The 17,083-nt window shown below is 39.7% G+C and overlaps 1 protein-coding gene across 2 annotated transcripts in view; it reads left to right on the forward strand.

Moving 5' to 3' along the window:
• porb (P450 (cytochrome) oxidoreductase b) overlaps nucleotides 1–17,083 on the forward strand; it is a 53,552-nt gene that overhangs the window by 35,114 nt on the left and 1,355 nt on the right. For both annotated transcript variants that reach the window (XM_057838958.1, XM_057838959.1), the window contains 10 exons: nucleotides 1,320–1,444; nucleotides 1,621–1,710; nucleotides 1,920–2,018; nucleotides 2,283–2,399; nucleotides 2,490–2,608; nucleotides 2,899–3,080; nucleotides 9,643–9,792; nucleotides 9,869–10,136; nucleotides 10,407–10,552; nucleotides 13,767–13,852. In XM_057838958.1, the coding sequence (XP_057694941.1) occupies nucleotides 1,320–1,444; nucleotides 1,621–1,710; nucleotides 1,920–2,018; nucleotides 2,283–2,399; nucleotides 2,490–2,608; nucleotides 2,899–3,080; nucleotides 9,643–9,792; nucleotides 9,869–10,136; nucleotides 10,407–10,552; nucleotides 13,767–13,852 (1,382 nt within the window). The remainder of the gene's footprint in view (nucleotides 1–1,319; nucleotides 1,445–1,620; nucleotides 1,711–1,919; nucleotides 2,019–2,282; nucleotides 2,400–2,489; nucleotides 2,609–2,898; nucleotides 3,081–9,642; nucleotides 9,793–9,868; nucleotides 10,137–10,406; nucleotides 10,553–13,766; nucleotides 13,853–17,083) is intronic.

Raw genomic sequence — 17,083 nt, forward strand, 5'->3', positions numbered from 1 at the left:
GGCACTTCCAAATGTCGCACTCATTAATATCCATTAAAAACTTACAAACTTAATGTAACTTTCCGCAACAGAACAAGATCCTTCTAAATAGCTCAGCATAGCTAATGTTACACTTCATCTTTTTCAAGTGTCCATCTATAGAAAGTGTTTACATTGCTGACTGAATAATTTTTAGATGGAAGAAGAAAAATACAAATTGGTAATTTAAGAATACCAGCATTATATTTCTAGTGTGGTCCTGTGTGCACAACAGATGAATTGTACTCTGATGACAGGCAAAACCTTATAGCACAATCAGAACTGTTCAATGTACTGAAGAATGACCTGAATAAATGAGTCTTTACTAGTAAGTGGTACCTCTACTTACGAAATTGTTTTTGGAAGTAGTCCCTTAACCTGAAAATTCAGTATGTCGCGAGGTGTTTTCCATGTAAATGCTCTAATCTGTTTAAAGCACTAATGAAACGCCAAATTAAATTTTATAATCGGGGTGAAACTCGAATAAAACAACAGCAAAACACATTTGAATCATTCCACTAACCTAACGTAACACAACGTAATGCAACGATTAATAGCTGTCATGAAGTAGATAATAGAACATAATGCAAAGGAAAATGGAAAAATAAAATATCTTCTTTCAAGATGGTGCCCATCTTACAATTCGTGACACAAACATGCAAGGAGGCCTGTGCCTTAGAGACAAAGACGCGAGGAGACTTGCTCATTTGGTGAGGACGTCATGCCCGCTATAACAACAATAACAGCAACCTGTGCACGTCATCAAACTGCGACAGCTAAATTGAAACGTCATCGACAAATGGCCCTTTAAGAGAGCAGAATCACGTTACTGAAGCATGATGGGAAAGGTTATGACCAATAGGGCAGCAAGATCTTATGGCGTGACATTTAAAAGCAGGAGGCTTTTACAGTACTGTACTGAATTTTAGCCTCTCGTATCCTGAAATTTCTCTCGCAAGAAGAGGCAATATATTCCCGTTGAGGTGTGTCGTAACCTGAAAATTTCGACGTTTATAAGACGTTCCTTTGTAGATACAGTACGTTTCTATGAATTTCCCATTGAAGTGCTTAAGTCTTCCAACCCCCCCCCTAAATTTACTTAAAACCACTAAAATTTCACCATGAATTTAGTTTTTATCACCTATAAAATCTTGACAAAATTAGAGGTCTACTGTATGTAACGTCATGAAGACATCAATTTCACAGCATGCACTGCAGATGACCTGTTTTCCAGGATATGAGTAGTTTGCTCTATTAAAACCACATGTTGCCCATGTCTGATCTGGATTATATGCCTGCAGGTATTTGCTTTAGGCAACAAAACATATGAACATTACAACGCCATGGGGAAATACGTTGACAAAAGGTTGGAGGAACTTGGGGCCAAGCGCATTTTTGACCTCGGTTTAGGAGATGATGATGGCAAGTAAGTGAAGGGAAAAAACAATGCTTCTTTGAATGGTGAGAATGGTTCGATGCTAGAAATGCATGTTTCATCAGCGTGAATTTAATGTTTATAGTATTTGTAAGTAAATATTTCACTTACTGAATGTTTGATGCTTCTGTTTGTTCTCTCACCTGATATTTTTGTTTCCCTCTCAGTTTGGAAGAGGACTTCGTCTCATGGCGAGAGCAGTTTTGGCCTGCGGTTTGTGAGCACTTTGGAGTGGAAGCCTTGGGCGATGACTCGAGGTGAAGCTCAAATCTTTAATTATATTTTATATTGTATGTTTGTGTTCTTTTGACTTGATTGTCACTGGTCAAAGGTACTGTATGTTATGTCATAATGTTGCCATGAAGCAATTTCTCCTCTTACATTTGTGCAGGTTGTTTTTTTTCTTGTGTGTGCGTAATTTCATGTTATTTAAAGGTTCACTCAAATGTACTTTATTTTCTCACAGCATACGCCAATATGAGCTCAAGGAGCACACTGACATCAACATGAATAAAGTGTTCACAGGAGAGATTGGCCGTCTGAAGAGCTTTGAGATCCAGAAGCCGTAAGTACTGGAGCAGAGACGTGAGTCTACTGTATAGCTCAGTTTACTGTACATCAGTAAAAGCTTTCTGCCTCCTAGTGGACATTCTTAATGAATTTAGGTTAAAAGTTAGTAGAGGCCATGCGCGCACAGCCTTCAGCCTGTAAGTGGGCTGTGGCACGCTCGTGCTTTGTTTTCTTCTCAAATGTATTAAATTGTCTTCAAATAATCTGTAAGTGTTAAATCACTTTTTTCTCACTAAAGTTGTGCGCTCCTGTATTACAGACCATATGATTCCAAGAATCCGTTTTTGGCCCCAGTCACTGTCAACCGTAAACTCAATAAAGGTGGTGAGAGGCATCTGATGCACCTGGAATTAGACATTTCAGGCTCTAAGATCAGGTGAGAATTTTGTGCTACTTAAGTACACAAACTTCATTCATTACTTTTCATCTCGGCCAAAGTTGAACTTGTAATATTCTGTGATTGCAGATACGAGTCAGGAGACCATGTGGCTGTTTTCCCTACAAACGATGCGGCATTGGTGAATAAGTTGGGGCAAGTCCTTGGCGTGGACCTTGATGTGGTTATCTCTCTGAACAACCTTGATGGTATGGCATTGAAAGCATAAAGTGCTTTGACTCCCTCTAATCAGTCATGAAGTCTCTCCCTGATATTTCCACTTATACAATCAGCTCTCTCATTTCAGCAATTGTGTTAATTTATTAAATTTATTCCACTATATTTACTACTGATAGAGCAATATAGTAATAATACCAGAGTGATTTTTTTAATGACATCCGCACACAAACACTTTTAATTTTATACACTACGTAAGTAGTTTATGTACGCATCTGTTGTCTGACTAATTATACATATCAATTCATGTTTTTTTCCACAGAGGAGTCCAATAAAAAGCACCCTTTCCCCTGCCCTACAACATATCGCACAGCTCTGACGCACTACCTCGACATCACACATCCTCCTCGCACCAATGTCCTCTATGAGCTTGCACAGTATGCCTCCGATCCCAAAGAACAGGAGAATATGCGCAAGATGGCCTCCTCCTCCCCTCAGGGCAAGGTCAGTATGGTTTAGGAAAAAAAGTTGGAGGAAATTAAAGTGGTACATTAAAGTGATTAGCATTAACACTTTTAGCTCAATAGTTTTATTTGATCGGCAGGGCTTTTCGCTTAGGTATACCATAATTTCTGCACTATAGCGTGTAGAGCTGTCCCGACTAGTCGACATAGTCGACGTCATCGATGACGTAAATCGACGAGCACAACATCCCGTCGACGGTTAATGAAGGGTTAAAAAAATATATACGTGGAAAGTTCAGAATGTTGGACGCTTGGTATGCAAGTGGGGAAAGCGGCACAAAGCCAAAAAAAAGCGCACCAGAGTCCAAAACATTGAATTATTTTTAAAGAAACAAAGGAGGGTACACTGTTGTGTCCTGTCTCTTCAATGCCAAGCTTGGCTGCACGTCGGCCGTGAATGATAAAGACAGGAGATTGTAAGTCCATCTAACTAACTAATGACATGTTTTATTGAAGTTGCTAAGCCTGTCGCGATGTGCAATGAGTCCATTTATCGCATGGTAAATAAAATTGAGGGCGGTCATTTTCATGTCTGTGTGTTATCGCTGCGCGCGCGCGTACATTTGTGCATACGTGCTGATGGCATATGAGACTCCAGTTCTTTTCTCTCATCAACACGCTGTAGAATTAAAGTTCAGACATACAAAATAAGAAAACACATCTATATTAAACACTATATACTAGGGCTGTCCCAAACGACTAATTTTCTCCCGATTAGTCAGCCGACTCTTTTTACGATTAGTCGACTAATCTAATAATTACATAAAAAATTTTTTTTTTTTACTAATTTAGCAATGACATTTTTGTTGACGCTTATCAATTCACAAAAACATATTGGAACACGTAAATTATTTATTTAAGTACAAATAAACACGTAAATAACAATAATAAATAAAAAAATAAACGAGTTCAAATGCTGATAGAATTAACTAGTGCAAAAGAATGGAAAGTAAACAGATTCAGAACACTGACTTCGCCTTTCCAACATGATTCAAAACAATTCTTAAAAAAACACCTAGCATTAATATTATAGTATAGTTCTATATATAATAGTATTATAATAATTATAATAATTATTCATTGCCAATCAGATTTTTCATCAAGGGTGTCATTTTAAAGGTATTCTTAGTGTAGCATCTGAATTTTGAAGTATGTGGGATTAACTCCAGAAATCACTATTTATATGAAGAACATGACATGCTTTTATTTTGAAATGTTCACCGGAAGTACGTTCGCTAAATCGCTAACTTCAGCTTTACACTCCGCAAAAAAAAACAACACTTTTTGTAATTGCATGTAGTGTCAGTAATAGATTTTTTGGGTCATTTTTTTCATTTGCAAATGCTGTTAACCAGCGATTTTCATGTTTGAAGTGTCACCTTTTAACCGCAAGTTTGCTTTCACGAGACGACTGCCAGTGACTGCAGGCTAAAGTAAGTTGCCTTTTTCCCCCCATTCACCTCAGTGTAGCAGTGCTAACGTTACAGTGTTTAATATAAATGTGTTTTCCTATTTTGTATGTCTGAACTTTAATTCTACAGCGTGTTGATAAGAGAAAGGAAATGGAGTCTCATATGCCATCAGCAGGCACGCACCAATGTATGCAGCACGCACGCACGTGCGCAGCGATAAAAGGCAGCCGTGAAAATTACCGACCTCATTTTTATTTGCCGCGCGATAAATGGACTCATTGCATATCGTGACAGGCTTAGCAACTTCAATTAAACATGTCGTTAGTTAGTTAGATGGACTTACAAACTGGGTGACGGCGCTTTAGGTGTTTATTCACGGCCGACGTGCAGCCAAGCTTGGCATTGAAGAGACAGGACAAAAGAGTGAACCCTCCTTTGTGTCTTTGAAAAAAGTCAATGTTTTGGACACTCTGGTGTGCTTTTTTGGCTTTGAGCCGCTTTCCCCGCTTGCACACAGAGCGTCCGACATTCTGAACTTTCCACGCATATATTTTTTTTAACCCTTCATTAACCGTCGACGGGATGTTTTGCTCGTCGACGGATTTACGTCATCGATGACGTCGACATAGTCGACTAGTCGGGACAGCTCTACTATATACGTTAGCATTGCAACCTTGAGGTGATTGGGGAAAAAAGACGACCTACTTTAGCCGGTGTTCTCTATAAAACAGCTTTCTCCAAAACTTGCAGTTAAAAGGTGACACTTGAAACATGAAAAGTCGCTGGTTAACAGCATTTGCAAAAGGAAAAAAAATCTATTACTGACACCACATGCAATGACATAAAGTGCTTTTTTTGCGGCGTATAAAGCTTAAATTAGCGGTTTAGCGAACGTACTTCCGGTGAACATTTCAAAATAAAAGCATGTCATGTTCGTCAAATAACGATGGAGTTATTCCAACATACTTCTGATTCTACACTAAGAATACCTTTAAAATGACACCCTTTATGAAAATTCTGATTGGCAATGAATAATTATTATAATACTATTATGTATAGTACTACAGTATACTATAATATTAATTAGGGTTGTTCCGATCATGTTTTTTTGCTCCCGATCTGATCCCGATCGTTTTAGTTTGAGTATCTGCCGATCCTAATATTTCCCGATCCGATTGCTTTTTTCTGCTCCCGATTCAATTCCAATCATTACCGATAATTTTTCCCGATCATATACATTTTGGCAATGCATTAAGAAAAAAATGAATAAAACTCGGACGAATATATACATTCAACATACAGTACATAAGTACTGTATTTGTTTATTAAGACAATAAATCCTCAAGATGGCATTCACATTATTAACATTCTTTCTGTGAGAGGGATCCACGGATAGAAAGACTTGTGACTTTGTATATTGTGACTAAATATTGCCATCTAGTGTATTTGTTGAGCTTTCAGTAAATGATACTGTGGCCATGCCCAAATGCATGATGGGTGGATGTAACACGCCTTTAGCAACCAAGGACTGTGCGTAGTGCTACCAATTGATACATCTTCTCTGCGTTGGAAAATAACATAGGGTGTTAAGAAAAAGATCAATTGCTACCTTGCTTTCCCACATTGCCTCCCACGATATTTCTAATCATAGGGAGAGGGATTGTAAGGCGTTAGCCAATTAAAAAAAGGCTCCTAAGGCTGCCAAAATTCACTCTACTCATTTTACGCTGCCTTTAAGCTCTCTATATAGGTAAAACGGCGCCATTACAGATTGTGCGTGACCATGCATGAGTGGGTCGTGCAGCGTATGCATTAATTGCATTAAATATTTTAACGTGATACATTTTTTTACAAAATTCATTACCGCCGTTATCGGGATAAATTTGATAACCCTATCTTAAGCCTAAACTAAAGACTCTGGATGAGTGTAACATATTATGTCTGTAACATTAAATACAATTAGAAAATGATTTAATTAAAAAATATATATATATATTAAAAAAAAGGCATGTTCGATATTTTTTTGCCGATTCCGATTCTTTGAAAATGACGTGATCGGACATCTTTAATATTAATGCTAGGTATTTTTTTAAGAATTGTTTTGAATCATGTTGGAAAGGTGAAGTCAGGGCCCAAGTACACCGCATGCATGATTGTTGCGTTTCCGGTCCGACTCCGGTAAAAAATAGCGCCGGAGCCAATCCGTTCCCATTATATCCTATTGTTCAACGTATACCGGCCGCGTCAGTGCTCCGGCTTGACTGCGAACCACCTCCGGCGTGCCACATGCCCGCCAGATGGTATAGGCTATTTTCTATTTTTGCCGGACACGCATCCGGCAAAATGGACGGAGCTGGGCCTGGATGTAACAGCCCAGGTGCCTAATCACGGTTTAAACACGAGCGAAGATGGATGATGAGCGCTTCATCATGGAGGTGGAAACCCACAAAATCATTTATGATGCAGCAGATCCTTTCTATAAGGACAATATAAAAAAGGAAGCTGCAAGGTGTCCTATTATGTGTGTTTTTCTGTCCTGATCTCATCATGATGCAGTCATGTCTGTCTCTTAATTCCAGATTAACTAAAATATCAATATGCAAAGAAAATATGTGCTCTCTCTCTGCTTCTCTGATGAGTATAGACTCCGTGTGTTTTTCGTTGTTTTAAATGACACATTATCGCGCGCGATCACGCGAGAGCTCACGGGGGGTGGGAGGTTGGCGGATCGCAGCCGTGCAGCAGCCGGTATGATTTGCCTGTTTTTGACGGACTGCGGGGCACGCAGGCAACACTGAACCGGACCGGAACCGCAACGATCACGCATGCAGTGTACTTGGGCCTTCAGTGTTCTGAATCTGTTTACATTCCATTCTTTTGCACAAGTTAATTCTATCAGCATTTGAACTCATTGTTTATTTGTGATTTATTATTGTTATTTATCTGTTTATTTGCACTTTAGTAAAGAATTTAAGTGTTCCAAAATGTTTTTGTGAATTGATAAGCGTCAACAAAAATTTCATTGCTAAATTAGTAAAAAAATAAAAATAAAAAAATATATATATTTTTTAAATTATAAGATTAGTCGACTAATCGTAAAAATAGTCAGCTGACTAATCGGGAGAAAATTAGTCGTTTGGGACAGCCCTAATAGCGTGCACCTGACTAGAACAAGCTCAGCCCATGTTTCACGAAATTTTAGGAAAAGTACTGTATGTATACGCCGTACCTGAGTGGAAGCGACATGTGTTCCATGTCTTGTGTTCTACAGAAAAAATTGATTGCTCAAAATATATTCAGTAACCAAATTAACAATCAACAACACACCGAGTGCCTCCTCTGTATGCAGTGGCCTGTAGAGGGAGTCACACCTTTCAGGTTCCACATGTATTCTCTGAGGCATTCGGAAACCATAAAACACCTTAAAAAATAAGTCACTACCAGAGGTGGGTAGAGTAGCCAAAAAATGTACTCAAGTAAGAGTAGCGTTGGACCTCTACTGTACATCATTTGATTAGACTCGTCAAGTGTCGATACACACGAAAGTGTCCTTTCCATTTTATACATATGTGACAACCGTCAATCCTCCCCATGTGTTATATTACAACACATAGTTGAGGACAGCAAGGTAGCTGATGGCTAGAAATCCCAGCAGTTCTTAAATGCGACACAAGCAGCTACTGAACAGTGCAATGGTGCTAAGCAAGCTTAAACATCATCACCAAATGAAACACCCGTCGCTTCAAAACAAGTCGATAGACTATTTTGTTCGCCTTCATGAAAACAGAGAAACAGGTAACTTTTTAAAGAAAAACTACAGAGGTAAATGAGTAAGCCCTCACAGCCAGTTAGTTACCTTGTTGCCGAACTATTTGATTTACTCATAGCTATCAGCACTAGCATAGCAGTTTTATTGGAGCACACTGTAACTGTCTTTCCTCTTGAAATCTGCTAAAAGGCCCACAGCTAGCCTTAAACTGTTCATCTGTAATGACATCAAGATGTACGTGGAGCCTTTTTTGGCCAAAATAGGTTGCTGGTTGGTTCAAAAGAACTAATTGGCGCTAGCATAGGACCCTCTCGTTGTAGCAAACAGTTGATATCCATCCGTTTGAAACTGTTCTTTAGCAGCCAAGAACGTCTAAAATCGTGGTATGAATGCACTCCAATTGGCTACATCATCGTGACGCACTGGGCTGTGGGGCAAAATTAAATGAAATTGTCTACATTTTTAAATTATTTTTTAACGAGAAAACATCAAGCCCGTTTGCACCCCCAAAAATCCATAAATGACCCACTTCGTCATCAAAGCCACACAGTTCAATCGGAAAGAAGAATGTGGTGTCTTATATCCTACTTAAAAATTTTATCAATCATCTCTTAACACACGATCAGTCTTGCGTTTAACACCCTGGACAGGTCAAGCCATTAACATTCACACCTATACATACATAGTGTCAAACTTTATTTTTTTTTGTCACAGGTTGCAACATTGATTTGCGACAGAAGGGCCACTATAACTGCAAAACCATATAAATGTATGATTCCCTTATTTTACTACATTTACCCATACTGTACATTCTGTTGCTAGTTTTTAAATCAGAAGCCAGTGAAAGCCAGCAACTATTCAATTTATTTTAAAATGGATAACAGAAACGCATGTGATAGCGCAACGTTTTTAACAGGAATAAAGAGACATTTTGGTATTTAGCAAGAAACTTAAAAGTCAGTGCACATGATTAGCTTTCGTCGATTACGCAAAATGAAGTTGTGAGTCTCGCCCCCGGGCTTTTAAGTTTTGACACCTGTGTTCACTATCCACTGAAATTACTGTACAACCGCTAAATAAGCCACACAATTACGTGGGAAACATTTAAGTCTGCACAGAAAAGGCTTGAGGCTAATCCATTTTTGAACCCAAAACATTTTTGCCATGGTGTGACAATACGTACCACGAGGAGAACATTTGTTGGATACGTTTCCACAGAAAACAAGTGTATTTTTCAGCATTGAATGAAAGTTTTCCTTATCATTGAAAACTTTTTAAATGACCCTTTCATGGACTGCATATTGTATGTTCAGGTTTTATCTCATTGTTGACAGTCTTTCTGGATTTGTCCTTGTCTTCAGGCGCTCTACCAGAGTTGGGTGTTGGAGCCCTGTAGAAATATTCTTGCCATTCTAGAGGACATGCCATCTTTAAGGCCCCCCATTGACCACCTGTGTGAACTACTGCCTCGTCTCCAGGCTCGCTATTACTCCATAGCCTCCTCCTCTAAAGTAAGTCGTTCTTCATCAACAAAATGAGAGGAGCACTTCATTTGTATATGCAACCTGTATCTTCTTTGTTCCACAGGTTCATCCAAACAGCATCCACATATGTGCAGTGGTGGTGGAGTACAAGACAAAGACGAACCGTATCAACAAGGGAGTGGCCACTAACTGGTTGAAGAACAAGTTGGTCACTGACAATGGCCACAAATCTACTGTTCCCATGTATATCCGCAAGTCTCAGTTCCGCCTCCCCTTCAAGGCCAGCGTCCCGGTTATTATGGTTGGTCCAGGGACAGGAATTGCGCCTTTCATGGGCTTCATCCAAGAGAGGGGCTGGCTCAAACAGCAAGGTATTTATAGTTATTTTGTGGCTTTGTTTGTCGAAAGTTACTGAATACCAGGTCTTTCTAATTAGAATGAGGAGATGCCTGTGTAGTTGATGCAAGTGGAACAGCTTGTTCTACCTGAACACACAGATCATGAAGTAGCAGTCTATCCACCTAAACACCCAAGTGACATTTGTTGGGCCTCTGTGTAAAATCTATTAGCGTCAAGAAGTGGTACGTTTGAAGAAATAGTGTACGCAATGTTGATATTTTGTCTGTGCTGTCTGTGAACAGGAAAGGAAGTCGGAGAGACGGTGTTGTTCTATGGCTGTAGATATAAGAATGAAGATTATCTCTACCAAGAAGAGCTCGAGGAGGCTGAGAAGAATGAAGTCCTAACAAGGTTGAATGTTGCCTTCTCCCGAGACCAGGAGCACAAGGTACAATCTCATCACTTGCGCGTACATACTGTACATAAGATTTCCCTTGGACCACAGCAAAAAAAACCTGATTTTCATGAGATGATGTTAGGACATACTAAATCAGTGGTCTCCAAACTATTCCACATAGGGCCGCAGTGGGTGCAGGATTTCATTCCAACAAGTCAAGTCAAAACCTTTGCACTAATCTGGTGTCTTAGTGCTCATGTTCAATACATTTTCAATGGCACGAGTGCAATGAGGCAAAAATTGCTAAAGCTCTTGCGGCCAAGCAACACGCAACGTTCGTGCACGTGAAATTTCGTACTCATGCACGTACATGTGCACACACAGACCAGCGACGCGATATAAGAAAATTTGTCGCTATCACAACCAATCAGCAATGGATTTATTGATTGATAAAGTCACCTGCGAGGACACTGGCCAACCCGGAAATTGACATCCACACAGCCACACTTTGTCAACATGGAGGATTGTATCATTTAAGCAGTGTGCGACCAGCACATACTTAATGATATCTCTCTGCTGATTCCAAGGACATAAATAAAAAAGCAGGAGTCCGGGAAGTTGTTGGCGCTCATGTAAATCTCATGGCTGCAATTGGAAAAGACTGGAAATTTTTTTAATTCCCTCCAAATTTATAGCTAATAAGAGACGAGCGATGACGCACAGGCAGCGGGCTGTGCGTGTCGCTGCCGCTGCAGTTGCATCGCACCCCGTGTTTCGGGTTTCAACTCAACAGCAATGACTTAAGAATTTCGCCGTTACTCATCACCTCACGTGTGTCTTGCCTCTTACAAGTGTAATCAGTTGATTGCAATCAGGTGCTGCTTGTTTTAGCAGAAACCTCATTGGTTAAACTGTGTGTGCTCGATCGGTTCGCGGGAAAAAAAAGAAAAAACTGGATCCACAGCGGCCCTTGAGGACCAGTTTGGAGACCCCTGTATTAGATAGTGAGGTTCATTTTTGTAAATGGGTTATACATACAGTGTACCATAGTTTGTTCAGCCCTTTTCAAGACTTTATTATTTACAAACTGGATTCCAAAAAAGTTGGGATGCAACACCAGGTAGCGATAAAAGGGTGTAAAAGTCAGCCCGATTTCTGATCACGTTATTGGATCGGGGCATCCCTACCAATTTTGAATAATAAGTTCCATTGGCAACATGATTGAGTATAAAAAATAGCGGAGAGTGGCTATTCCCTTAAAATTCTACATTTTGTTATTTAAAATCTTGATTGGTCATCTATGTTCTATTCTGAACAAAATATTCAAATTTGACACTTCCACAGCATCGCATTCAGTTTTTATTCAGAATTTGTGTGTTTCCCTACTTTGGAATGCGGGTTGTCTTAAGAATTTTGATTAGGTCTATTAGGGCTGCTATGTGTTGTAAATTTTTATTGTGTATGGCCTGTTAAATCTGTATGTACGTTGGGGCAAATAAGTATTTAGTCAACCACCAATTGTGCAAGTTCTCCTACTTGAAAAGATTAGAGAAGCCTGTAATTGTCAACATGGGTAAACCTCAACCATGAGAGACAGAATGTGGGGGGGGGGAACAGAAAATCAAATTGTTTGATTTTTAAAGAATTTCTCTCCAATTAGAGTGGTAAATAAGTATTTGGTCACCTACAAACAAGCAAGATTTCTGGCTGTAAAAGAGGTCTAACTTCTTCTAACGATGCTCCACTTGTTACCTTTATTAATGGCACCTGTTTTAACTCATTATCGGTATAAAAGACACCGGTCTACAACTTCAGTCAGTCACACTCCAAACTCCACTATGGCCAAGACCAAAGAGCTGTCGAAGGACACCAGAGACAAAATTGTAGACCTGTACCAGGCTGGGAAGACTGAATCTGCAATAGGTAAAACGCTTGGTGTAAAGAAATCAACTGTGGGGGCAATTATTAGAAAATGGAAGACGTACAAGACCACTGATAATCTCCCTCGATCTAGGACTCCATGCAAGATCTCACCCCGTGGCGTCAAAATGACAACAAGAACGGTGAGCAAAAATCCCACAACCACACGGGGGGACCTAGTGAATGACCTACAGAGAGCTGGGACCACAGTAACAAAGGCTACTATCAGTAACACAATGCGCCGCCAGGGACTCAGGTCCTGCACTGCCAGACGTGTCCCCCTGCTGAAGAAAGTACTCGTCAAGGCCCGTCTGCGGTTCGCTCGAGAGCATTTGGATGATCCAGAAGAAGACTGGGAGAATGTGTTATGGTCAGATGAAACCAAAATAGAACTTTTTGGTAGAAACGCAGTATCTCGTGTTTGGAGGAGAAGAAATACTGAATCACATCCGAAGAACACCATAACCACTGTGAAGCATTGGGGGGGGGGGACATCATGCTTTGGGGCTGTTTTTCTGCAAAGGGACCAGGTCCACTGATCTGTGTAAAGGAAAGAATGAATGGGGCCATGTATCGAGAGATTTTGAGTGAAAATCTCCTTCCGTCAGCAAGGGCATTGAAGATGAGACGTGGCTGAGTCTTTCAGCATGACAATGATCCCAAACACACAGCCAGGGCAACAAAGGAGTGGCTTCGTAAGAAGCATTTCAAGGTCCTGGAGTGGCTTAGCCAGTCTCCAGATCTCAACCCCATAGAAAATCTGTGGAGGGAGTTGAAAGTCCGTGTTGCCCAGCAACAGCCCCAAAACATCACTGCTCTGGAGGAGATCTGCATGGAGGAATGGGCCAAAATACCAGCAACAGTGTGTGAAAAGCTTGTGAAGAGTTACAGAAAACGTTTTGCCTCCATTATTGCCAACAAAGGTTACATAACAAAGTATTGAGATGAACTTTTGGTATTGACCAAATACTTATTTTCCACCATAATTTGCAAATAAATTATTTAAAAATCAAACAATGTGATTTTCTGTTTTTTTCTTCCACATTGTGTCTCTCATGGTTGAGGTTTACCCATGTTGACAATTACAGGCCTCTCTAATATTTTCAAGTGGGAGAACTTGCACAATTAGTGGTTGACTAAATACTTATTTGCCCCACTGTACATTTTTAAAAATTGTTTTTACTCCCATTTTTACTTTTATTTGCAACTTCTAGTTTGTTTTGTGATTCGTCAATGTAAAGCATTTTGTGACTTTGTCTGGCAAAGGTGCAATACAAATAGTTTACCGACTTAATTTTTATGTCTGCAACCGTTACAAGGTTTTCTCACCATTTTTCCACTTTAGGTTTACGTTCAGCATCTCTTGAAGAAAAATAAGGAGGACATCTGGAAGCTCGTTCACGCAGAAAATGCACATATCTACATTTGTGGGTATGTTTTATTCATTGGTCTTTTATGGTTTGAATAATTTGCAGATTTGTGTGTGTGTCTGTGTTATTTGTGCCAGAATTAGTAATTATAAACAAATAGGAGTATAAAAAGTTACAATACAGTTAGTTCCCGGGTTCAGTTCCTAAGCTGTAGTCCCTACCCTATAAATCTTGAAATAACTATCCGAAAACATGTATTAAACGCCATTGTACTGTCTAGAGATGTCCCGATCCGATATTTGGATCGGATCGGACGCCGATATGGGCAAAAAAATGCGCATCGGTGTCGGATCGGAACACTGGAAAAATTCCGATCCAGACTTCCGATCCATTTTTTTTTTTTTAATAAAGTCTGGTCCGGGTTTTCCAGCGCAACAATTTACATAATCCATTCCAGTTTTTGCTTCGGTTTCCCTAAAATCCGGTCCGCATTTTACGGCACACCTTCAACACACTACATTTACATTACCGTCTCCCAATTTACCGAGAGACTTTATCGGTAAAAATACCAGCTGTGTGGGATCATTTCACCTTAAAGGACGACAAAGACGAAGAGGCAGAGAGCAACATATGCCACAATAAAGTCAAGCACAGTGGTAAAGCTGTAAGACGTTTTAATGCAACCAACCTAATCAAACATTTAGCAAAATACCACCACAAACAATATGAGGAATATGTTAAGAAAACCGAAGACAAAAAGAAAGGTCCTACGCAACTAACACTGGCAGAAACTTTTGCTATGCGTGACAAACTGGCATTCGACAGTCCCAAAGCCCAGGGAATAACAAGAGTCATTGCCGAAGAATTCATTCTGGATGACGAGCCATTATCTCACGTGAGTAAAGACGCACCATCCAACACGCGATACGGCCGCTGAAGATTCGAGAACGAGTCACAAACATCCAAATTCCAATTATTGAAATATGTCAAGTAAAGCGGAACTAATACACAGCGCGGTCTTCGGGACGCAATGCGCAAAGTAAACTTAACTTGTCTTAGACCCGGGTAATGCCAATGCTCAACTCACGGCTTTAGCTCAACTCATGCCGCTGGATAAAAAACAGAAGAATACCTGACTTCTGCTGACAGCCGCAACAAACTACGTCAACGTCGTTTTACTGGAGATAATAGATATCATATGTAAATAGAACCAGATGCTACAAGACAGACTCGACTGCGTTAACAACATTGAAGTATGGAAAACCAAACGGCCACCATCTTAAAGCAGGAGACTTCCCTAGTAGGCTGTTGTGAAGCTTCCAAGCGAACCTAATTAACTTTTTATCTAAAATACTCCTAAATCGGCAAAATCTTGACTTGAATCTATCTTCAAAACAGTTTTAAAACTTTCACATGTCGAAAGTAGACAAGGGAAGTTATGGAATAACGGGAGCAATTTTAACAACTTTAACAGTTGGTTCACAAAATTAAATGAATTGAATGTAGTTTAAAGCTGCTGATACAGAATGGGGACTTGAGTATTTTATTTACTGTTTTAAAATGTTAACTTGATACCGAAATAGTCGTTTATTTAAACCTGAGAGGCTTTTTATACAATTTTTGTGACTAATGCACGAAACATTAAAAGCATCTAATAGCTTGGGGGATTCGTGGGATTTTCCACTGAGGTTGTTGGTGTGTTTTGCTTTTTTAAGACAGTTTACAATATTATTTGCACGTTTTACTGACTGACTATGCCATTTATGTTTGTTATTTATAATGTTTTGTCTTTGTCACTGAATAAACAGGTCAGTTTCTTGTTACCAACTGTTGTGTGTTATTCAAACTCACCTAATTCAGCTGGCTAGTTGTTATCAAGGGTACTAAAACCTTTTTCAACATGAGTCTGACAACTAAGTAAGGAGGCTAAATAACTTTAAACTTTAACACATGCTCAGATAGGTCGGTATCGGCCAGTATCGGTATCGGATCGGAAGTGCAAAACAATATCGGTATCGGATCGGAAGTGCAAAAACCTGGATCGGTACATCCTTAGTACTGTCCTCGGCAAGATTTTGGAGCTATACCTAGCTATAGCTCGACAGCGAGCTAAGCACTGAAATGACGATGTCAGACGTCCGTGTGGTTTGCTGACTTTATTCAGCTGCTCATAACATCAACACTTGCAGTATGTAACTAAAATATAAATGAAATTAAATCAGTTTCATCTTCAATAACAGCAATTCAAATTTGTGTTTATAACTAGCTGCTGATACAGCAATAACAATGCACATCTATCAGTTAGCGTCCGCACATCATCAAAAACAATCACATAAATTCACCCAAAGTATTCGACCACAATTGAAAACGCACAATAAACCGTACAAAAGGTGTTATATACAGGTGTTGCCTCTGTGGTTGCTTCACAAGCAATAAATGTGCGCGCAGGCTTTCCCCTCTCTTTCTCATTCGGCTGCGCGACTATTTCGTGGGAACAAGACAAATGCGCTGTTCCTCGTGTGTTCGGGTGGCCGTGCGCTCTTCTTCGTGTGCGCAACTACGTTCCTTCGTTGCTCTCTTAGTCGCGTGCCATTAGTACTACCTGCTCTATGCGTCCTGTGACAAGATAAAGGCATGCATCATAAAACAAAAGTCAACATTTATTTAACAACAACAACAACAAAAAAAGACTCCTGTGTCGTAAAGTTGAAATCACGCAAGTCGGGTACGTCGTAACCCAGGGACTACCTGTATTTGCGTTAAGGTACCTGTCTTGTAGAAATATTTTCTTTTGAGCATGTACTAGTATACACTCTAGTGGTGAGAATAGTCTCATAGACTGGTAGTTAATGCTGCACCTTTTTAACCCCCTCAGACCTAAGCATGCTGCTGAAGGACATGACGCGTTCGCGTCTCTAGACCAATAAATACACTGAATTTAGTTGCTATTGCCTCTTCTGAGAGATTGGATGAAACTTTACCCATTGAAATCAAATCATGAGGTTTGGCACGCCCTCCTAGCTATTTTTGGCTTTTTGAAAATGGCTGATTAAAAGCAACTTCAAAAAGGTTACCGTAAAGTGCTCATTTCTCATTAAAACCACACTAACATTAAAAATAACCAATAAAAGCATGAAATATCCCCAACCAAAAAATTGCACTTTGTTCTGGTGTTTGAGTAAAAATCGGCACAGATTCCAAAAAAACATGCGGGTCTGAACGGGTTTTCTCCTTTATTGAAGAACACATAGAAACAAGACTAAGCGGGAGTTGTTGTTTTTTTTATTTTAAG

This window comes from Corythoichthys intestinalis, chromosome 6, assembly GCF_030265065.1.
Source record: "Corythoichthys intestinalis isolate RoL2023-P3 chromosome 6, ASM3026506v1, whole genome shotgun sequence".
Lineage (NCBI taxonomy): Eukaryota > Metazoa > Chordata > Actinopteri > Syngnathiformes > Syngnathidae > Corythoichthys > Corythoichthys intestinalis.